The following is a 22314-nucleotide window of genomic DNA, read 5'->3' on the forward strand; positions in this document are numbered from 1 at the left end:
ACGGTAGGCAGAGAGGCGAAGCGAAGGATTATGGGGAATGTAGTCTCTGACAGGAGACGGAGAGCAGGCCGCGCGGCTTTGCGGGTGGGAAAAGGACTACAATTCCTATTGACGGCCAGAATAGGGATGTATATGAATATGCATCATTCCAGCGGAGAGGGCCGAGTGCGCGTGCGCCGAGCGGTTTCCCCGCGCGAGGCACGCCGGGAGTTGTAGTCGGGAAGGGGGAGGTGGTGGAACTGGACGGTCCCGGCGAGAAGGCGAGGCATGGAGGACGGCGGGCGCGAAGATGGCGGGCGGGTCCTGTGCCTTTTCGACGTGGACGGCACTCTGACCGCGCCCCGCCAGGTGGGTGCCCGCGCGAGCTCCCCCGAGCATGTGCAGAGTGCCCCGGGAGGCTGGCAAGCGGGCGTGATTGGCAGGCGCGTCCTCGGCCGCTTTGCAGCAACGGCTCCCCCCGCCCCCGCTTGTACTGGCCTGGGGGGTCTTGCAAGGCTGCCCTGGGAGTCCTCCGCCAGCCCCCTGTGGGAACGGCTTCTCGGGTTCATGGAAGGGCCTCCGAGATCATCTAGTCCAACCCCCATTCGCAGTGCAGGAGCTCGCCACTACCGCCCACCGCTTCATGCCCACCAAGCCTGGCCTGGAGGAGATTCGCCCCAGGAGTTCCCTGGGCTTGCCAGAATCAGACCCCAGCCCACCCCTGCCTGCCTGCCTGCCTGCCCACCCGCTTGCCACCTGCCCAGGTTCATACATAACACAAGCCCTGCAAGCAGGCAGAGAGGGGCAGGTGGGCCAAGCCTGGGTTCAGGGGGATCCGGAAAACCAGCAACATTTCGTGCTGGGCCTAAGCTTTTGGGTTCATGCACACTCTCTTTTTTAGTGGGGTCTCCTGCCCCAGAATCCCCCTTCCAAAGGAGCCCTTTTCTCCTGGGGAACTGAGCTCTGCCGATCGGTTGTATCAGCTGGCCATCTCCCCCCGCCATTCAGAGGTTGGCAGCTCCAGATCAGACAGTGACTCCGTGCAGCGGAACCAGGATGAGGGCGTTAGAAAACTAAGCAAACAAGGAAAAGGGACGTGGCATCCCACAAGGCCAGAAGCAGTAAAAAAGCCAACATCGATACTGCAATCCTGCTTCCTTATAGAAGGGGATTCCCAAATGTGCTCCTTTTACTACCGTAGTCAACGCAGAATTTATTTTTAAAAAGTCACGACGTCCCTTCTGCAACCCCACACCATTGACAGTTGTGGAAGTGTTGTTGAAGAAGCAGCACTCTGCGCATGCTTAGAGCCACACTTGTTTTTCAGTTCCCGCAACGTGTAAAGACGCAGGGCACCTTCGCTTGGCCTTCTTTGGAAGTTAAATTGATGGGGACTCTTCACACCCTCCTCCTTTTTACTGGTCAAAGCATCTTTGGCTCTGACGTGGAAGGAGAAGGGCAGAGCTGCAAGCCACCTTGCAGGACTGTTGTGCAGGGAAGCCGAGGTTGAAGCCCCTTAACGGTGCCCTTCTCTTAGACAACCAGGCAGGGTAGAAATACATTTATTGCCGCGAGGTCTCCCTTGCAGCTGACACACAGTGATTTATAGTTTGGCTTTTCTCCCCTCCTCTCTGATCCTAGAAAATAACTCAGGAAATGGCAGATTTTCTCCAGGCCTTGCGGAAGAAGGTGAAAGTCGGGGTCGTAGGTGGCTCGGACTTTGAGAAGATCCAGGAGCAGCTCGGGGACGACGGTAAGGCCGGAGCGTGGCCCTCGCAAGCCCCACAAGCTGATTGCTGGCAGGGAAGTTCTCAGGCGGGTGTCATGTGTTAGGGGTCAGGGTGCCGGTGCGGCAATCCTGGTTTGTTGACTTTGCCCACACCACATCAAGTTCCTCAAACATTGTTGACGCTCCTCAAGGGAGCGGGCCATCTGGCCATGCCAGCTGCTTCCTGACCAGACATCAAAAGCCATGCCTTATTTTGGATCTAGCAAGCTCATGCATGGAAGCGTTGGGTTAGATTTGTGGAGGGCATTTGCCGTCTCTAAATGGAGCCTCCACAGTCAGAGGCAGTGTATCTCCCAATCGTACATGCTGGCAATATTTTTAAAAATATATTAAAAATTGACTGACTTCCACCCATTTGGGAAACCCTTCTAAGGGCTCTCAAGGAGAAATTCCGCCCTTGAGAAATTCTGCCCTAGCTAGCAGACTTTGAGATGATCCACCCAAGTTTTCCTTGCATCGTGAACGCACTTTCATGGCACCACTTCCAAAAGTCACCACGCAATTAATCTCCATTGATCTCTGAAAGACACCTTTGCCTTACAGCCAGCTCTGCAAGGCAATGTAAGAACGCCCCCTTCCCTTAAGAAGCTGCTGAAATCGAATTACAGTTGCCATGAGCCCCTGCCAATTGGCCATGCTGGCAGGGGCTCATAGTAACTGTAGTCCACGGACACCCAGAGAGCCGCAGTGTCGTCCCCCCCCCCCCCCGGCATAGCTGAACCCCCTCCCCACCTGCAGATTCTGTAACAGAGAAAACGCTTTGCTTATTCGCTGTCCGCATTTCTTTGTCCAGTGATCGAAAAATTTGACTACGTCTTCCCCGAGAATGGCCTGGTGTCCTATAAAGACGGGAAACTGCTGAAGAAGCAGGTGAGAACCTGAGAGAACCAATCCGTACCCTAGTCCAGCCGCTTGCTTCCGGCGTCAACTGGTCGTTTATTTTGCACACACAACCCCCTGCCACAACCTAGGCAGAAGTCCAAGTATACACACAAAAACTAAACACACAACTGTCTGGAAAGTATTTTTCTCCGGAGAATCTTCGCCGCTGTTGGTTCGTAGCAGGGATGCCGTTTGGGCGAATCCTCGCGGGGGGAGATATTCGGGGAGGTTTTTTGCTCTGGGAAACTGCGGGTTGGGCACTGTGCGGCCACATTGAAATGCAAGGCTCGTAACAGGAAAGCGGCAGGAATCTCTTGTGTGGGGACTCGGTCGTGTCCGAAACTTCAGTCCCCCCGTGGATCTAACCCCAGGGCCTTTGTGGGATCCAGTGGGGGGTGTGTGGCTGGAGTGCTGTGGCGCTTTTCAGAGGACATTTATTCCAAAGTGAGCCCTTGTGAATCGGAAGTCGCTACATGGTGTGGACAGGAGTGTGCATCCAAGAATCTGCGGCTGGGAGGGTAAACACGCCCTGCCTAGTGGGCAGCCACGCCTCTGACGGAGCGAGCCCTGTCTCAGAGAAGCCAGAATAAATGGCGTTGCTCTTCAAGGTGCCCCTGGACACCTAGTTTGCTTTTGACCGCCCATCTGGCGAGAAGGCTGGAGGGGGCTTGGGTTCAGGTCTCCCCACCTCGCAAAGAAAGATCTTGGCTCGGTGGCCATGGGCCGATCCTGCTCTAGAAGTGTCACCTACCCCGTAAGGTTGACGCTGAGAGAGCGAAAGGCAGCATTTTGGATATGGCCGGATACAGATTGCAATTCCGAGAGCTGAGCTGACCTTTAAAACCCTAAGTGGGTCTCCCCTCAAAACGGGGCCATGGTTCTTGAAAGACAGCCTCTACGAATACTGCCTGGCCGTCCAGCTCAGATTCTGTTTTCCTGCCCTACTCTCTGGGCCCCCACCTGTGGAGGTAAGACAGGCAGACTGGGCCTTTTTGGTGATGGCTCCTCACTGTCCTTGAGGCTGAGAGAGCCCTGATATCACTGCTCGGTCAGAACAGTTTTATCAGTGCTGTGGGGAGCCCAAGGTCACCCAGCTGGCTGCACGTAGGAGAGTGCAGAATCGAACCCGGCATGCCAGATTAGAAGTCGGCACTCCTAACCACGACACCAAACTGGCTCTCCTACACCAAAGACGGCTTTGTGTGGCCTTAACGCCCGAGATGGCTTTTCTTGTTTGTCGCCCTGCAGCCATTACGTGCTGCAGCGGACTGACTGGTTTCTCGGATGCTGGAATCGCTCGATGCCTCTGTGTTCATGGCTCCCATTTCCTTCGCTTTACTTGCTCGCTTGACTGTGGCTTACCGTTCTGAGTTGGGCTCTGGAAGGCGGCACGTTTCAGAAAACAGAAGCGCGTTTGCCGTCCAGGCCTTGGGCTTGCTGCCGCTCACGCCCCGACCGCCTCTTATCTGGGCTTTCTCCTTTTCCCCGCAGAGCATCCAGGCTCACCTGGGGGAAGAGCTGCTGCAGGAGCTGATCAACTACTGCCTGAGCTACATCGCGAAAATCAAGCTGCCCAGGAAGCGGTGACTGCGCCGGGGTGCCCTAGCCGGGGGAGGGAGGGAGGGAGGGGGTGGACTGGGCGGGTGGGATTTCTGCACCACGTTCTCAACACTCTGACAGAACCAGCAACCGTTGCTGCATCCAGTGGCAGAGAGTTCCACAAATTGGCCCTTCCTCTGAGCCTCATGCCTGGAGCAGACAACTCTTTCCATTCCAAGGGAGCACCGAGGGAGGCCGTCCCTGCCCAACCGACCCCTGTGTCCTCTGTCTTCTTTCCTCCCTCAGCCTGGATGCATCCCCCCCTTCTCCCTTTTATATTCACAACTATCCTGCAAGATGGGCCAGGCTGAGAGTGGCTGGCCCCGGGGCACCCAGTGATTCTCATGGCCAGTGGGAGGAATTAGAACTCAGGTCTCCTCTCCCTTCTCACCCTGCCCTGTCTCGTCCCCTTGGGTAATGTCTTCTGTGTACTTCTGGCGCCTTGGGCCTCTGATGCTCCCCTATGTCTGTGCCACCCTCAAGGGCTTTGCCCCCCTGGCAACCATCTAGGCCAGGGGTGACCAAACTGTGGCTGTCCAGATATCTATGGACTACAATTACCATGAGCCCCTGCCTGCATGCAGGCAGGGGCTCATGGTAACTGTAGTCCATAGATATCTGGAGCGCCACAGCATGTAGGCAAGGGCTCACGGTCATCTGGACAGCCCCAGTTCGGCCCCCCTCGGTGTAGAGTTTTCACAGCAGACTTCTCTTCCAGGGGCACCTTTATCGAATTCCGGAGCGGGATGCTGAACGTCTGCCCCGTGGGCAGGAGCTGCAGCCAGGCGGAACGGATCGAGTTCCACGAGCTCGATGAGGTCGGTGAGCATTTGGGGAAAGGGAGGCATCCCGCCCTACCCTCCTTCCCCCTGGGAGAGCCCCACACGGCCTGGAGCTCCTTGGGGGAAGGGAGGCTAGAGGGATCGGGGGCTGCCATTGAAAAAGAGCCTTTGTATGTCTTTGCTCCCTAGCACCACCCTTGCGGGGAGGAGCAGGACCTCCCGCAACACACCCAAAGCTTATTCATGTTCAGTCCAGCGGCTTTCCCTGTTCTGGGGAGCTGCCACGAAAATCCCCAGCACGGCACCGTTGTAGAGGATTGGGCTCTGCAGTCCCCAGAGGGGACCCAGCCTGTTAGGAGGGTGTGGCGTCCCTAAGGATGCGTCCCAGAATCCTTTGTCAAGGGAACACATTTCCCTGCATGCACCGGGAGTCTTGGGGGAGGCCAGAAACTTTGAAGAAGGCTCAAAAGGGACTTGGGGGTACAGGGAACGCTCGACACAAACACAAGAATCACTGCATTGAGGAGATTGGTTTATTTTTTTAACAGAGGGAACACATAAGAGAGAAATTTGTCTCCGACCTTCAGAGAGATTTTGCAGGGAAAGGCCTCACGTTCTCAATCGGTAAGACAAAAGGGGAGGGCCTCTTGCTCTGGGCAAAATCACCAGGATGTGGAGCAGTTGGCATTATTTCTGGCACGGGGCAGGAAAGGTTTTATTTGTGATCCAAGCCTCATTCAGGGGGGAAATTGGAACCTTAAAGGAAAGAGAGGGGAGAGAGGGATCTCCCACAGTATTGCCACAGGTTCTTGAAAGCCTTTGTGCCTTCAGGGGGCCAGATAAGCATCGACGTCTTTCCAGAAGGCTGGGACAAGCGGTACTGCTTGGGCATCGTGGGCAGCGACGGCTACAAGAAGATCTACTTCTTCGGGGACAAGACTGCAAAGGCGAGTACGGAACTGGCCGGGCCACTCCACACCCGATGCCAGCTTCCTGCACTTACCCACCCCCCCGACACACACCCTGCGACGTCTCGGGCGGCGTCCACGGAACAGTAGCACGAGCACATTTGAAACACGTGCGACAATATGCGCAGAAGGCAGGACGAACACGGACGGTCGGGCAGCTGTCAAAATCGGGGCGCTTTGCACACAGGGGCGTAGACTGCAGTCGATCGGGTCGGGGGGGAGACGGCAGCTGGGCGGCAGCCTGAGGTTGGGGAGAGAGGGGTGCCAGAGTCCCTTCACGAGGGGCTCGGTGGAGGGAGGCCCCTGGCACCGGTCTCCTCCAAAAGCCTGGTGGGAGAGCTCCATTTGGCAGGCCCCCTGGGAGCGTTGGAGTTCCCAAAGGGCCTGGATTTCATTGGGGGTGCTGGCTCTGGTCAAGGCCAGGTGATCTCCTTGGGGCCTTGTCTATAGTGGCCCCAACCTGTTGGGATGAGCTCCCCCTATGAAATCCAGGCCCTTTGGGAACTCCAAAGCTCCCAGGGGGCCTGCCAAATGGAGCTCTCCCAACAGGCTTTTGGAGGAGACCGGTGCCAGGGGCCTCCCTCCACCCAGCCCCTCGTGAAGGGACTCTGGCACCCCTCTCTCCCCAACCTCAGGCTGCCGCCCAGCTGCCGTCTCCCCCCCGACCCGATCGACTGCAGTCTACGCCCCTGTGTGCAAAGCGCCCCGATTTTGACAGCTGCCCGACCGTCCGTGTTCATCCTGCCTTCTGCGCATATTGTCGCAGGTGTTTCAAATGTGCTTGTGCTACTGTTCCGTGGGCACCGCCCGAGACGTCATGGGGGGTGTGGGGGGGGAATGGGCAAACCAGCAACAGACGGGCGATGGGGCACAGCAGAACTGCAGAAATTCAATTCACAGAGTGTTTTTTTTTTTTTTCCCGGTCTCCTCGTAGGGAGGCAACGACTATGAAATCTACACCGACCCCAGGACAGTCGGCCATAGCGTTGCCTCGCCCGAACAGACTAAGCTGCTCTGCCAAGAACTCTTCTTCCTCTGAGGCCGGAGCAGACGCGTGGATGCCTCAGAAAGAGTCCCGGAGGCCTGCCATGCTAGTTGCCACCCAAGCAGACAGTCCTTTCACCTCCGCAGACACAGTTCCTGTTGACCCTAATAAAATCCCTCCACCGGCACCCCGTTCACATGCACAGTGATGTCCCTTCACCAACTGCCCTCTCGCCTCCCTGGCTGATGTTGGCTGGGCCGCTGGACACGACGCTAAAAAGAGAGATCCTAAAGCCAGGGAGGGGGGTCCATGCGGTGATGCCGTCTTCGGGGGCATCCCTGTGCCAATCTCCTTCCATGTGAGAGCTGCACGCAGGTCTCTCCGATGCTGTCGATGTCCATTTGTGGGAAATGGAAGTGTCTCTTCTGTTCTGTCCGACAGTCCCTGAAAAGCCTCACCTGGCCCCATCCGGTTTGGACACAGGATCGGTGCCTTTCCTTCTGCTGCCGGAAAAGGGGAGCTCCTTCCTCCTTCGCTGCCGCTCAGCGTGGGCCCCGAGAATCGGCTTCCTCCCGGGCAGAAAGGGGCGGCTGTGGAGAAGGGAGAAACACAAGGAGGTCTCTGGATGCCATACAGGAAGCTGTCAGTTGTCACGTTAAAGTGGGAGGAAAAAATAAATCTATTTTTGACTGTTCCTGGTGGTTTCCCTCTGTTTGTTACCCACATGTGGAGCGTCCCACGAGCACCTGGGCTGTCACAGCAAAATAATACAGCTAGACCCAGTCTTACCACATTGAATCCTGTGCCTAAGAGTTACAAAAGGTACAAAGACCCACCACATACCCTTTTGGGTGCACAGTCTAAGTGGGGCGTCCTTCTGGGCTTCCGTGCCCCCCTCCCGCCTTCGGTGTCACCTGGGAAGGGAATCCTCCAACGTGCCCCCTTCTATTGCGTCTCGGCTGCCTGCCAAGCACACTGCAGTGTCTGGGCCACAGAGGGAGAAAGACTTCTGGCAGCAGCCAGGCAGCACTTGGTCTCTCTCCAAACCCCCAAGTCAGGAAGAAGAGGAGAAAGACAAGCCGGGATTTGCCCGGTGGCTGCTGGAGAGATGCAGGAAAGGGAGGAGAGGAAAGGGGGAGGCCAAGGGGAGGCACCAAAAGAGGAGGAAAGGAGGGGGGCAGAGGAAAGAGAAACCTTGGGAGGCAAGAAATAAAGGCATGCCAAGAGACAGACTGAAGGGGGCTGGGAGCCAGCAGGACTAAGGAGGAAAGATGGAGAGAGAAAAGGAACGGACTCCGAAAGGGACCCGGGAAAAGGAGGGACAGGCTGCCTCGGACAAGAAGGGATTCTGCAGGTGGGATGGAGGAGACGGATGGCCAAGCGCATCCCCCCTAACGGGAGCTCCCTGCCCTGTTCCTCCCAACAGTGCCCAAGTATTCCCCCTTGGCCAGCCCAGTCCCAAACAGCCGTTACTGAGTCAGCTCCTTGGTCTGCCTACCGACGTTGACTTGGAGACGCTGCCCCGGAAGAACTTCAGCCCAGACCCGAGTGCAGAGTCCCTCCTCCCCCCCACACACACACATACCCCGGTCACCACTTGATGTTAAATCCAGCGGTGCTCGTCCTCTCCACGGGGTGGTACCGGGTGTGCAGGGCTCGACGTGCCCGCTCCGACTCGGGGCCCCCCAGCCACTCCTCATACAGGGTGCTCACGGCCTGGTTCGTGTCCGGGCCCTCCGGCGCCACCGACTCGTACAGCCTCTCCACCTGCTGCAGCAGCTCTCTGCCTGCGTCGCCGTCGGCTCGGAGCTGGCCTCCCCCGTTCAAGCACCCTGCAACACAAGAGAAACCCCCCAGGGGGTCAAGGGACGGCTCCTGCAGCCAGGGCGGCCCTTCCCCCTTAACTCATAAGACAGACCTTGGCAGAGACTCTGCCTCGAAAATTTCAGCATCAAGCTTGCTGTTTACTCTTCGGGATTTTTATTGGTCCAAGACCATCCTCTCTAGTTATGGCTGCCACTCTGCCTCCTCCCGAAGCCCTCAGCGTCCGGGTTCAGGCTTAACCAATCTTGGGAGCTGAGCAAGTCTGGCCCTGGGTGCTGTTTGGGTGGGAGACACACATTCCCTCCCCCCGGAAGGCCAGGGCTCAGTCTGGAGGGGTGGGCCAAGGCAAACCGCCTCTGCACGTCCCTTGCCTTGACAGCCCCACGGGGTCACGCTAAATCCGTTGGTGCTTGACAGAGTTTTCCACAAGAACAGTCCTTGGCTATCAATGCAACAAAAAGCTCCCCTTGGAGAAGACGAGTTGGTTTTTAAACCCCGCTTCTCACTGCCCAAAGGAGAGCGGCTTCCAATCGCCTTCCCTTCCTCTCCCCACAACAACCCTGCGAGGTAGATGGGGCTGAGAGAGCTGGGAGAACAGCTCTAGGAGAATGGGCCCGATGTCACCCAGCAAGCTGCATGGGGAGGAGGAGGGCATCAAACCGGGCTCTCCAGATTAGAGGCTGCCGTGCTTTAAGCACACCGCCACACTGGCCGTCCCTGAGCATCCCCAAGAGGTACTTAAAATGCGCAAGGCCAATGCTAGGAATGGTGGTACAATTTCTGTGTGCCCTGCTAACCGAGCGCCTCATGAGGACTCTTGTGCTAAGGAGGTCGGGGCAAGGGACCCAGGGCTAGTGTGCCCCCACCCCACACACACACACTCAACTCAGGCTTCCAAGTTCCCCCTCCCCAGAAATCCTCCCTCGGCCCCCCAAGACTGGAGGTGGGGTGTCCTCAGAAGGAGCAGGCAGAACTGGGGCTGACGGAGCCCCCCACGGGCACAGGGGCGCGTGCACACCCACCTGACGGGCAAGCCATGACCTCCACGTAGTGGTACGGCGATTTCCCCCGCTTGAGTTTCTGCATCAGGTTCTGGATGTTGCGGAACCCGTAGGCCAGGGCAAAGCGCAGCAGGGTCTGCCCGTCCTTCTCCAGCGTCACCTCCTGGAAGTCTTTGTTCCTGGGGGAAGGGGGAGACGGACAGATAAGCAAACACAGCTATTTGCCCACGAGCTGCCTCGGCTATGCTTTCAGGGAACGTTCACAAACACTCCAACTGTTCAAGAGGAAAGCAGACACTGGAGACGGCATTATTGGGGGGCGGGGGACTAGGGTCAAAGGGGGGACATCTCTGTCCCAAATAATGTCAGAAATCTCTCCTTTGTGCCCTTCAGCTCAAGACACTTTCAACTATTATGGGAAAAGTCAGAGGCGGTTTGAGACAAGCGAACGGCGAACAAGAGGTCACTGGCGGGCCCAACACACTGACTGGGAGGCAGAGACTGTCCTGCTCAGAGAGGGTTTTGGGGGGCGGAGGGCATCGGGGCTGGTCGGAGAGATTCGCACTCTGTACCTCAAGGGCCGGTACTCCAGCTTGTCCACTCGGATCCCGAAGAGCTCCATGGCGGCGTGCTTGAAGATGTGCTCCAGGTAGCCCCCGGAACCGCCTCCAGCGTGGCCAAAGAGCTGCTCTTCTGCGGAGCTGCTGGATCTAAGAGGGGAAGGGAGGGAAGGAGACAGCTGGAGAGCTTTGCCTGCATTCCTGTCGATGCTGGGGGAGAACCGGGAGGCTGGCTTTCTGGCCGCTGGGGGGCTTCTGGAAGGAGCCTGGGTTTGGGCCCCTGTGTGACACAGACTGCTGGGCTGGATGGGCCACTGGCCTGACCCAAGAGGGCTTCTCTTGCGCTTTTAAGCACAGCCAGCAGGGATTCAGAGCAGCAGAAGGCTTGCCTGCAAGAGGGGCGGGGGGAAATCCATGGGGTGTAAAGGGTGGTATGGGAGGGAAGGGATTCAAACAGATTCCACACACACACCGAGGACAGGGCTGTGGCTTACATGCTGTCCAGCGGGGCAGGCTCCACGTCAGGAAGAGAGACCCCTTCTTGGTCGAGCAGCTTCACCACTTCGCCTGAGCACAGAGAACGGGGGCAACAGGTCAGAAATAAGCCGCTGCATCCAGCCACTGCCCCCCTCCGAAGAAGGCATCCCCCCTGTGCCTCGCCTAGGACTGACTGGCCAGCGACAGTGACTCCCGCTTTCCAAGACGGGCCCGGTGCTGCTCACCTGTCGTAATCACACAGTCGACCTCCCGGGTCTGGTGCTCCTGGAGGAAGAAATCGGGCCGGGAAGCTTCCAGTTTCTTGTCGTAGCAGGGCATCACGGCCACGTGGTAGATCTGGCCGGGCCTCAGGCACTAAGAGGAAGCAAGACCGAGGGTGAAGTATCAGGTCAGCCAAGCTCACGAGAGGACCACCCAAACTTTCTGCAGCCTGCCAGCACATCTGGAATTCTGACCCAGCACGGTGGCTGCTGTGGGAGGCAGAGCCGGCCAGAAGACGGCTGCCGCAGGAGGCGGAGCTGGCCACAGAATGGCCACCACAGTTTAACATCAAAACATCTCTTAAGAGAAACATCTGCACGGCCAATCAGAGGCAAACTGGTACGTGGGCTCAGGGTCCGTTGGGACTCCCTGGCTGGAGGTCCCGTGTTTTTGCTTCCTTGAGAAACGCGGCCTCCGGGAGGGCCTCACCTGCCGTTCCGCGAAGGGGCCCTTGACCAGGGAGCCCATCACTTGCTGGGGGGACTTGGCCGTGCTGATGTAAGGAATGATGAAGCTCCCGTGGGTCTTTTCGGCGTAGCAGATCCAGCCTGAAAGAGCAAGGGGCGGGTGAGCGAGTGCCCCTCTGCGGCTCAGCTTCCCAACTGCCTGTGCCCTTCTGGGAAGAAGGAAAGACCCAACTGGTGTGGAGGGAGGGAGGGAGGGGGCAAGAGGGAGGGAGGAGCCTGGCTTGCTTGCTGGGGGAGGGGCCCGACCTGTGCATTCTGTGACCCTTGCCCCCTCCCAACCTGCACCCCTCCTTCCCCTTCCTCTCTGAAGAGGAATCAAGAGCCACCACTACCTCCAGGTTGTTGGCAGTGCTTAATTGTGCAGAGAGGAAAACAGCACCAAGACAGCTTAAAATAATAAGACAGAGGGGGCGACGGGGACTATCTCTCTCAATGCACCCCCACCCCCAACCCCAGTTCCGCAGGGCCTGTGAGACGGCACGCTTCTGCCAGATCTACAGCTGAGGCCAGGGCGACTTGGCATCATATGGCCCTCCTGTCTTTCCGCTCCAGGGTTAGGAATTCCTGTCTACTGTTCTGTTCTCTTCCCTTTTGTCTGTGCCAGAAACAAGCAAGTAGGGAGTGTGCTCAAAAGAGCAGGAAGTCTCTGACTGAGCCAATCAGAGGAGATTATCTGAAAAATATCAGGAAGGTCCTGACCTAAATATGCTAATTGCGCATCTCCTCTGGTGTCCCCAGTGGGGCATTCCCCATATTCTGTTCAAACATGCACTCTTCAGTTCTTGCATATTTCAGCAGAGGGGATGGGAAGGGCAGGCAATCCAAGGTTCGGGGAGCAAGAGAGGCAGGGCCCCCGATTTCTCTGGGTCAGCAGGTGGCGCCTCTTTCTCCCCACCACCAGCTATGTCTACTCCCCCCCCCACCCCAGGTGAGCTTTACCTGGGCAAGCGGCAGCCAACATGGGGAGTGCCCCTTCGTCGTCGGCTCTCCTACGAAAGCGGCGCACAAACTCCCACTGGCTCTCCAGCAGGCTGAAGCTCCGGGAGAAAGTGGTGTCGAACACGGAGTGTACCCCTGCCGAAGACAGGAAAGAGCTGAGCTGGAGACGGGTGGTGGGGGAGAGGTTTCCAGTGGGAGGTGGAAACAGGGCCAGGTGCAGGCTGGATTCTCTGTGCACTTGCTGGACTGCCTCTCCCTACACCACGACTTTGCACACCATGGAAATGAAAGCTGTGATCTCTACAAGGATTTTGGATCCTCCCCCTGCTGAGCCATTTTTCTCCAGCTGGAATTGCCTGTTGACAGTGGAACGAAGGCAGCCAAGTCCCCCTCGACTCAGTTCTCAGCCACGAGTTCCTCCCAAAACGAGCCTCACCTAATTTTTTAAAGAATCCCGTCAGCTTCTTGGCTGTGTCTAGAGGTGCCAGCTTGTATCTCGCAGCCAGGGACGCCCTCGATTGTGGGGACACGGAGATCACCACCCGCTTCTGGGAGGCAGCATCTGACATCTGGCCCAAAAAGAGAAAAAAAGTATTCAAACTTGCTAGCAAGTGAAAATAAGCATTGATCATTCCTTAGTACAGCGTACAGAGGTGCTCTCTTTTATCCTCCTTTTTAAAAAAGTTGTCCATCTATCAATTGCAAGGTAACCTCTGCCTTATTTATATCCCCACCTTTCTTCCCACATGGGGACCCAAACCACTCATGTCGTCCTCCTCTACTCCTGTCTTATCGTCCCAATGAGCCAGTGAGGTACACTAGGCTGAGAGAGTGTGCCTGACCCAAGGTCACCCAGCAAGCTCCTATACCACATGTGGATTCGAACCTGGGTGTCCCAAATACTAGACCAACAATCTCAACCGCTACAGCATGCTGGCTGGATCCACGGGCTCCTGAACAGCTTTCACAAAGAGGAAACTTAACCTGTACTCTAATTTGTTTCCCTGCAACTGTCTTCCTGTCTGGCATAGACTAAACAGTATCTCTTATTTTAAAAGGAGAAAGGAAGTATCGGTGTACAGGAAATTCTCTACAGGAAAGAAGCCCAGAATGAAAAAGCCCCATCTTGGCAGGGTTCCTCGGCCCGATAGGAATTCAGCCCCTACTGCTCCCAAGCTGTAACGTCACCCACCAACCTTGTTGGCATTCAACACTTTGCGGAGTTCTTCGTGGCTCTGCTGAGTTATCAGGACGCTCTCAGCCGACGTGATGCAGCCGCTACAAGCCAAACAGTCATTGAGAGTAATTTTGGCTTTTTCAAGCTTCTGTGATTCTCCATCCTGAAAAGGGGTGGGAGATATAGGAGTGTAAGCACTGGCAGTTTCACCATTTGCCATCATACCAGGGCCCCCTCTCACAATTCAGTTGAGGGAGAGTGTGTGTGTGGGGGGGAGTTCTATCCATGAAATTCTACTGACAGAATCCCGGATCGGCACAGCAAGAATCTGGCTCCAAACAGCCCCCGATGTTGGGCCAAACAGAGAGTAGCCAATGATTGCTTTGACTTTTTATTTGAGGCAAACCCTTCCTAACCATGACAACCTTTTGACTAACAGTGAAATCCCACACAGAGGTACTCCGGCCCAAACCTGGCTGATGGCTGTTTTCTAAGCTCCGACCCATGCCAGAGGTTGGCTGGAGTCAACATTTGAAACGAGGAGCTGTGAGCCTCGAGGAAGGAAGCCCTTACCTCGTTCACCTGGAAGTAACTCCCGTCGTCTTCAATACGGATCTTGGCTGCTGTTTTCCCAGGTTTCTTGTCAACTTTGATAGGTTTGATGCAATCCTGGAAGGGAAATAAAGGGTCTGTTACTGAGAAAGCAGAAGACCGAGAGAAACAGACAAGACAGACAGATAGAGAGACAGACAGACTGCTGCGATTCTCTGTTAACTCTAAACAATATTGAGCACAAACAAAGATCCAGAGGGAAAGAAAGCTGCTTTTCTGACAGTCTCATCCTGATCTGATCACAAGACAAAGACCCAAATTCCTGCACTGCTGAAAAAGTCAGCTGCTGTCAGTCAAGAAAACAGAATGGATTTTCGCTAAAAGACTACCAAGATCTACCGAGGCAGAATCATTTGGAGACTGCAGTCCATAAAAGATTCCATCACAATAAGCAGAAATACCCCAGAATGCAAGGGGGGGTAGTATTGGTCAAACCAATGTTGGCGAACAGTAACAGCAGGCTCTGATTTTTTTATTACTGACCAACATAATGTTTCAATTGTGTTTGTATTCTTTCAACTGTTTATGGAACAATTATTATTATGCTGTGAATCGCCCCAAGATGGCAGAACCGGGAAGGGTGGTTACAGAAATCTAAGCCTAAATAAATAAACAAAACAAGAGCTCCTGTTTGGATAAATTTCCTGAATCAGTGCAAAGTAGCACTCTGCACAGGCTCAGAGGTCCTGAAAAGCACACCCAGCAAGGCAAGGCTCAAGCCCAGGGTGGGGACAAGTCAGAAGGCAGGAACAGATATAAACCCCAACTCTGCCTGGTGATCTCAGGCACCTAATCCTCCCCCAGCCCATCCCATGATAGCAAAGTCAGGCAGAGCTGTGTCCATGACAATGAGATTCTTGGAGCAATTCCAGTGCATGCCTCAAGCGCTCCCTCCACCCCCGAGCATGCAAGAAACGAGAAGCCAACGAAAAAGTGGGGAAAGAGGTTAGATCCACTCCGTTGTGCCTTCCTTGCAGGGTAGTTGTGCGGCTGTCAGAGGCAGGAGCGACTCCAGGGGCTCCAAGAGCAAGCATCAACTAATCATAGCTGCACTAGAGATTAATAATGCCCCCCCCCCCGGTCTTTGCGCACCTGCGAGGGCCCAATATAGTCATCCAGATCCGTCAGCTGCAAGACCCCACTAAAGGGGGATACGGACGCCGCCATCTTGGGCGCTCCCGCGTCGCCGCCGTAAAGCCCGGCCGCGAAATAGCCACACTGCCGCAAAAGGTCGCGAACGCCCTCTGCTCGGTGACGTCATTAGCCGGCGTCACCCCTGGAGGACCGGGGAAGGGCCCGTGTGGACGCTCTAACTCGGACTTTCTCTATGGTAGGGCTTCTGGGACCGAACGAGAAGACGGACAGCGCCGCCTCGTGGCGGCGAGAATTACATGCAACTGAAAATTACTAAATTGAATACCGATTACAGAATTAAATACAATTAAAAATCGCGAAATGGAATACAAATGGCTAAATTCGATGCAATTGCAATCTAAAATTAGGGTGCGCCAACCCTGCAAAGCAGGACAGTGCTCGCATGGCCCGCTGCAATGAAGAAGCTCCAGAAGAAATGCGCTCTTTTGACCCAAGCAAAGGCTCAGGCTGGAATAAATGCTCCTCCGTGCAGTGCCAATCGGCCTCATTTTGCTGCAATCTCACATGGAGACCTCTGGAATTTGCCAGGAGGCTGCTGTGCAGCGCAGTTTGGATTGGGGGGGTGTTTGATTTTACAAAACACCTGCCATGCAGCCTGGGGGGTAGGGGGGGTTGTTTTGACAAGGCCCCTCCGTACGCTACCATATCAGTGTACTATAGGGATGGCGAAACTGGCTCTCCACTTGCCCACAAACTACAATCACCATGAGCCCCTGTCAGCATGGCTCATGGTGACTGTAGTCCATGGGCACCTGTAGAGCTACTGTTTGGCCACCTCTGGTGCATTTCAACCCTGGGACCAGCCTGCAAAGGCAGTGTGTTTAATGCCACATATTGAGAAGGGCAGTGTTCGTCACTTGGAAAAACACACACACCCCTTCCCAGGTCACCATCCATCAAGTCTGACTTGAGAGGAAAAAATAAGGGGAGCGCAGAAAAAATCCACACCCACCCACCTTCTACAGTGCCATGGACTGGCAAGTTCAGAGGCGGACCTCTGGCACCCCCTTGCATGACAAGGAAGGTGCACGGTGTAAAAATCTCAAACACACAAGCCCAGAAAAACAGCCAGGGGGTGGCTTACGAACCGTGAGACGCAGAGGTCACGAAGTTGCGACAGAGGCCTCGGAGGAAAACGATCTCCCTTCGGAGCACGCGATGGTACCGCAAGACGCTCGCTCTTCCCAGGCCTGAGGAAGCCATGTCATACACTGCAGGACTTCTACAGGTCGTGGGCACGCTGGCATTGACTTCGCCAGTCCCAGTTCTCTCAGAGCTCTCTCAGGCTCACCTCCCTCGCAGGGTGTCTGGTGAGGGGAGAGGAAGGGAAGGCAATTAGAAGCCGCTTGGAGACTCCTTTGGGTAGTCAAAAGCAGAGTACAAAAAACTACATTGTGCCTGCAGACGTGCCAAGCTTACCATGTAATTTATGCAGCTAGATCCCTTCTGCCAGATCCAGTTAGTTTAAACTGAAATTGACCAATAGCACACACTGCTGGAAGATCCCTTGTTTGTTTGTGTATATAAGTTAGGGTTTGTTTGTTTTTTTTGGGGGGGTGTTGGTTCAGTTCTTCTTGTACTATGACAGGGTCTTAATAAAGAGCTCAAATCCCTACCTGTGTCCGTGTCTACATTGAACCCACGGATTTAACAATTTAGAAGAGAAACAACAGACAGGAGAGGAGAGACTCTGTCCTGACTGTCTAACTGCTCTGTTCTGCATTCATTCTGTCGTGCTGGCAAGCAGGGAGGGAGTGTGCTCAAAAACTTCAGGAAGTTACTATTCTAACTATGCTAAAAATTAATCTCCTTTGATGCCCCCTGTAGGATATTCTCCATAAGCTTTTGGGCATAGAGCAGGGGTCCGTGGGGGAACGAGTGGATAAGAAGAGTTGTGGGAATTCCATGCAGGGTTGGACTGAATGACCTCTGGGGTCACCACCAGCTCCATGTTTCTAGCCCTTTCCTTGAAGCTTAACAGAAGAAGCCTTTGTTGATTTTTTGCCAAACTCCAGGTAGGACCTGGAGACCTCCCGGGATTATAATTGGGGCTGCCGCCCTCCAGGGGACTCCCACTAATACAACACATCTCCACACCACCAAAATCATTTCCATGGTGGGAGGAGCCTCCGGCATGACTCCCTGCTGAAGTCCCTCCCCTCTCCAAACTCCGCCTCCACAGGCTCCACCCCAAAAGCCTCCTGGAGACAGAGAAGAATTCTCTGGAGGCCCAAATTTCGTCCTCCCCAGATATCACCCTCCAGGAATTTTGGAGCTGGCATTCCAGTTGCCTGTAAACAAATGTGCACATCGCCATAAATCTCGACACAGACCGAAGCGGCCGCTCGCTTTTAAAAGACGGTTCATCCTCTTCCCCATTTTGGGCTGCCCCCTATTACAGCCACGCACCCGGATAAAAATAGCCTCCCCTATTAAATGAGTGCCTTGCCCATTCGAAGGAGCCCGACTCAGACCAGGCTGTGGCCAAGCCAGGTTTCTGTGGCCGAGTGTGCCAACTGGCAGCTGCCGCCTGGACTTCCACAGCCGAACCAAACGGGGAAGAGCCCGTGGGGACGGCCAAGCCGCCAAAAACGGCATTTCACAGGCTTGGATCGACTGCAAAATCGGAGTTCTGACGCACTTTTAGGGCTCCGGTTCTCCGAGGACTCGATCCCCCAAATTAAAAACTCCCCCTTTTTGCACTCGGCTCCGTGCGTCCGGCAGGTTACTCTGAGCCACGAGACGCCGTCTCTTCTAATGGCCTCCCTGCTGAATTCTAAATTTCAGTCGCAGCCTCTAAATTTTCATTAAGGCCAGTCACGCAGAGAGGATGATGGATTAGATTTTAAGTTGGAAAACCTCCAGACAAAATTAAAGCGCTTCTTTCTTTTCTCTCCTGACCCCCCTCCCCCAAAAAAACTCCTTTTTAAAAGGGGAAGGAGGAAACCCACCAACCCTTTTTGGCTCCCCCCGGCTGTGCCCTCCATAGCGAGTGTCAAGCCTTGCTTGTTCTGTTTAAGCTCGTCCACTGGCACACGCTGGCTTTCCTGACGGTGCCACGGTCTAGACGCTGGCACAGGGGAGGGGGAAAACCACCCGGCGTGCCAACAGGGAGGCGAACCGGGCTTGCCAGTTCAACTGTCTGGTTCCCAGGGTGGGCTGTCTCCGGACAGACCGGTTGCCCACCAAGCAGCCGCTCATCGGCACGGGCCACGATCCAAGCCGGAAGCCCAACGAAAGAAACACGAGAGCTCTGCCGTCAGCTTCCCTCCCCCTTCGCTATCCTCGCCGTCCTTCGCAGTTGGCTCCCGCCCCATCTTCACCCACCTCCCCAATTTCCTGGCATCCCCTTGGCCTCTCCCCCCCCCCCCGCGCTCCCCCTCTCGCTGGCCTCCCCCACGCCTGGCACGGCCCTTTGAACGCATTTAATCTCTCCAGATTGCAGACAGATGAGACAATTGCTTCCCCAGGACCCCTCCTTCCACGTGAAGGCCGAGGCGGTTGTTTTCTCCAGAGGAGCCACTGTTTCAAACCCCCCCCCCCCCCCGTTCCTCGATAAGTTCTTCTTGCGTCCACCGCCGCAGCTCTCGGCGGGGAGATTTTTCTAACAGATGTTATTTCTTCTTAGGCCGAGGAAGAGATTACGGGCGGCTCGGAATGGGCTTAAGGCTGCTCAAGATGCTTTTAGGGTGTCGCTGAGGACCAAGGGAGGAGGAGTGAGGAAGAGCCGGGGACGTCTGCATGATTTGCACCCATGTCAGCTCCTGGAAATTAAATTCCGAAGGGATTTATCCGGCGATGGCTCCAGGGCGACCCTTGGCCCCTTCCCTTCTGTGTGTTGCGGCCCCTCAAAGCGATCCGGAGCCGAAAGCCTGTGTTAGCACCAGGACCTTCACTTAACACAAAGGTTCTCTCTGTCTGTTTCCACCCTTGTGGCGTCTGCCTTGAGGCGTGACCTCAGCCAACTCTAATCTGGTTTGATTCCCCACTCCTCCACCTCCTCCACGTGTGGCCAGCTGGGTGACCTTGGGCCAGTCAGAGTTCCCTTAGAGCTGTCCTCACACAGCAGTTCTCTCAGGGCTCTCTCGCCCCCACCAACCGCACAGGGTTCTGGTTAGAGGAAGGGAAGACGGTCGCAAGCCGTGTTGGGGAGTGAAAAGCGGAGTATGAACAACCAGCTCTTCTTCTTCGGCTGTGCCCACCCTCCGCAAAAACACAGGCTGGACTCTCTTCACGGGAGTTTCCCTTGGTCATCGGCGCAGAATCGAGATATTTTAGGGCCTTCAAGCCAAAGTCCTACAGATAGGAGAACGTGGGCCTGCTGATTTTGAAGAACTCCCTCTCGGTGGCCCGGGATGGAACTCCACGACACCCGCAGCCGGAAGGGCGACGTTCACCAGGCCCTGCGTGTCGTGCGTCTGGGATGACATTACAAGAAGGCCCCGTCAGAGATGGGACCCGGCAGTCGTCAGTGGTGAGCCCTCTGCAAGGGGGCAGATCACCTCTGGGAAGAGGGCAGGACCCTCATTGGCTTGGGACTCTCCCCCCACAAACCCGCGGCAGAGGGGCTTGGCAGAAACCGCCCACGAGCTCCCAGGGGCACCCCTCAGCCTCCCCGCCTCACTTCTCCACGCCCATGGCTGGGCGAGAGTCCAGAGATATTTTGGGACAGGCTTCCCAGCGCATACCAGAAGCAATCTTGAAAGGGAAACCAAGGGCGGTGGTGTGGGGAGGGGGGGGAGGTGGAACCAGGGTGGGACCAACACGCCGTCCCAAAATAAGAACCCGCCAGAGGTGTGCTTGCCAGACCTGCCACTTAAGGTGGGAAGTGACAGGGTTGTGAAGGAAACAGCCGCTAAACAGTCTGGGAACGGTTTCCTGAACAGGCTCGCAAATCGGTGACCGGCAGGAAGGAAATCCATGATGGGGGAGCGGGGAGAACACAGGCCGCCACCCCCAAATTGTACGCGCAGGGGGACGTTCTCCCGTATCTGGAAGCGGACAGGGAGCTCGATCACCACCAATGGTACCCGCCTACGAACAGGGAGGTTGGTTCGCACTGACCCAGTTCAGATCAGTTGGTGAACCATTTGAAATGTGAACCCCTCCTTTCCGCTCCCCATGAAAAGTTGCAGGAAGCAGAAAGCAGAGGGCCAGTTAAATCACACAGATAAGCTGCAGGACCTCCCCATGGCTCAGAGCCATTTAAACCACAAGTGGCAGGGAGGAGAAAGCAAGGGTTGTCAGCCATTTAAACTCAACAGCTGCGTTCTTCACGAACCACCACGAACGGCATCAAAATTCATGAAAGTCCGTAGCGGTTCTTCAGTTCGTGAACTCACGAACCAGCCAAGATTTGTGCCGAACTTGAGTCCATCCGCTGATTCATGCCTGTGCCTAGCGGTCCTTAGGCCACTGTTCCAGGGATGGAAGTCAACGGGGCTCTTTTCGGCTGATGGTATTTGCCAATCTGTCAGTCTGATTGTATTTGCACCATTTGGCCTCTGCAAACTGTAGCTGAAACAGGAGGCAATGGAGTTACACCTCGACTGATCTCAGTAAACAGAGGAGACACAGACTAGCCATCCTAACAGCACGGAGCCTCCCGTGCAGAAGGGAGAACGAGGCAGGGTGAGACACATAAATGCACAAGTGCAGCCTTCATTGATGTGTGTCTCCTTCCTTGTAGTCCTGCCTGCAACGGATACGAGAACAGCAATAGATGGATGGAAGAGAAGGGGGCCCTAGTGCAGAAGCCTCCAGCGCCCGGACTCACCAAGTGGAGCCTCCATGGCTAAAGGCAGTGCACCCCATTTAGGGAGGGAGAAAAAGGCAGATTAAGTCCGCAGGGGGCAATGAAAAGACCGAAGGCAAATGGGAGCCAAGGAGAGGAAGGGAACCTCTGGCTTAACTCTAAAGCCATTTCTCTTTCACTCAATTCCTTTTGTCTTCCCACAGGGACAACCTCTGCGCAGAGTTTCCAAGCCTTTAGTGACGACCAGGCCCGGCTTTACCTCGCAGGGCCCTGATTCGCAGCGACCGTCCATAAATATTGCTTTAAAAACCGTTTTCTTTTTTCTGAAGCGGCCCCTGAGGGCTGCGGCCGCCGCCAGCTTCAGGAAGCGACAGGACGTCCCTCCGCCCCCTCCAGAAGCCACGGCTGCGGCCGGGAAAGAGCAGATGGTTTAAACGCGGGCGAGAGATTTACGAGGCCCCGAGCCTGCGGGAGCCATAAAACGACAATTTGTTCAATTTCAGGAGCAGACCTCTGGCCCATCGCAAAAGCCTTTCACGGCGGTTTATAAATCCGGACTTTAAAGGCCTTGATGGGAAGGGGGAAGATGGAGATGCCAAAGCCCATTCTCCCCCCCCCCCCAAAAAAAAAAGCTTTAGAAGATGGAGATGAAAAAGGGGCGTCTGGCAGACCGAGGATGAGCTGGTTAGTTCTGCGGTCTCACCTGTACAGAGCCAGCCCCCCAATGTGTCCATTTTATGACAGCTGGGCGTTGCTGGCTTGGGCAGGTGCAACTTGCAAGGGGAAAGAGACGTTATGCAGACTTCTTACTTCCTGAATAATTCTTCCAGGGTTGGGGAACCCTCCCTCCTCTTGCCTCTCGATCACTCGGTTCCCCCCTGGTTTCTTTTTGGGAAAGTTGCAGCACAATTTATATAAGAACAGACCAGTTCATCTAGTCCAGCCTCCTGTCTCACCCAGGGGCCAGCCAGTTCCTCTGGAGGGCCAAGAAAAGGGCAGAGAGGCTGAGGCCTTCCTAAGAGCATCAGAAGAGCCCTGCTGGGTCAGACCACTGAAGGTCCACGCAGTCCAGCCTCCTGTC

The 22314-nt window shown here is 55.6% G+C and overlaps 2 protein-coding genes across 3 annotated transcripts in view; one reads left to right on the forward strand and one right to left on the reverse strand.

Moving 5' to 3' along the window:
* Positions 1 to 78: 78 nt before the first annotated feature.
* PMM2 (phosphomannomutase 2) lies at positions 79 to 7678 on the forward strand. The gene is made up of 8 exons (XM_077316974.1): positions 79 to 348; positions 1621 to 1732; positions 2562 to 2638; positions 4142 to 4233; positions 4968 to 5067; positions 5580 to 5655; positions 5863 to 5982; positions 6938 to 7678. Exons 1-8 carry the CDS (start codon positions 268 to 270, stop codon positions 7036 to 7038), a joined length of 759 nt encoding a protein of 252 aa, XP_077173089.1. The 5' UTR covers positions 79 to 267; the 3' UTR covers positions 7039 to 7678.
* Positions 7353 to 22314, reverse strand: part of CIAO3 (cytosolic iron-sulfur assembly component 3) — a 123202-nt gene continuing 108240 nt past the window's right edge. Inside the window, exons 1-12 of one of the 2 annotated variants that reach the window (XM_077316963.1) lie at positions 15416 to 15561; positions 14285 to 14380; positions 13731 to 13874; positions 12971 to 13103; positions 12535 to 12669; positions 11558 to 11676; positions 11092 to 11221; positions 10864 to 10936; positions 10382 to 10519; positions 9831 to 9988; positions 8570 to 8816; positions 7353 to 7574 (exon numbers count right to left, since the gene is read on the reverse strand). In XM_077316963.1, the coding sequence (XP_077173078.1) occupies positions 8575 to 8816; positions 9831 to 9988; positions 10382 to 10519; positions 10864 to 10936; positions 11092 to 11221; positions 11558 to 11676; positions 12535 to 12669; positions 12971 to 13103; positions 13731 to 13874; positions 14285 to 14380; positions 15416 to 15490 (1443 nt within the window). In that variant the 5' untranslated portion in view covers positions 15491 to 15561 and the 3' untranslated portion in view covers positions 7353 to 7574; positions 8570 to 8574. Of the gene's footprint in view, positions 7575 to 8569; positions 8817 to 9830; positions 9989 to 10381; positions 10520 to 10863; positions 10937 to 11091; positions 11222 to 11557; positions 11677 to 12534; positions 12670 to 12970; positions 13104 to 13730; positions 13875 to 14284; positions 14381 to 15415; positions 15562 to 22314 lie in introns of those variants that run through there. The other variant, XM_077316964.1, reaches the window with a different exon arrangement.

This window comes from Paroedura picta, chromosome 17 (assembly GCF_049243985.1).
Source record: "Paroedura picta isolate Pp20150507F chromosome 17, Ppicta_v3.0, whole genome shotgun sequence".
Classification (NCBI taxonomy): Eukaryota; Metazoa; Chordata; class Lepidosauria; order Squamata; family Gekkonidae; genus Paroedura; species Paroedura picta.

Coding starts and splice junctions, on each gene's coding strand:
- PMM2 (XM_077316974.1), top strand. CDS start 268: ATGGAGGACGGCGGGCGCGAAGATGGCGGGCGGGTCCTGTGCCTTTTC. Junction 349..1,620: donor CTCTGACCGCGCCCCGCCAG/GTGGGTGCCCGC, acceptor CTCTGATCCTAG/AAAATAACTCAGGAAATGGC. Junction 5,656..5,862: donor AGGCCTCACGTTCTCAATCG/GTAAGACAAAAG, acceptor TTGTGCCTTCAG/GGGGCCAGATAAGCATCGAC.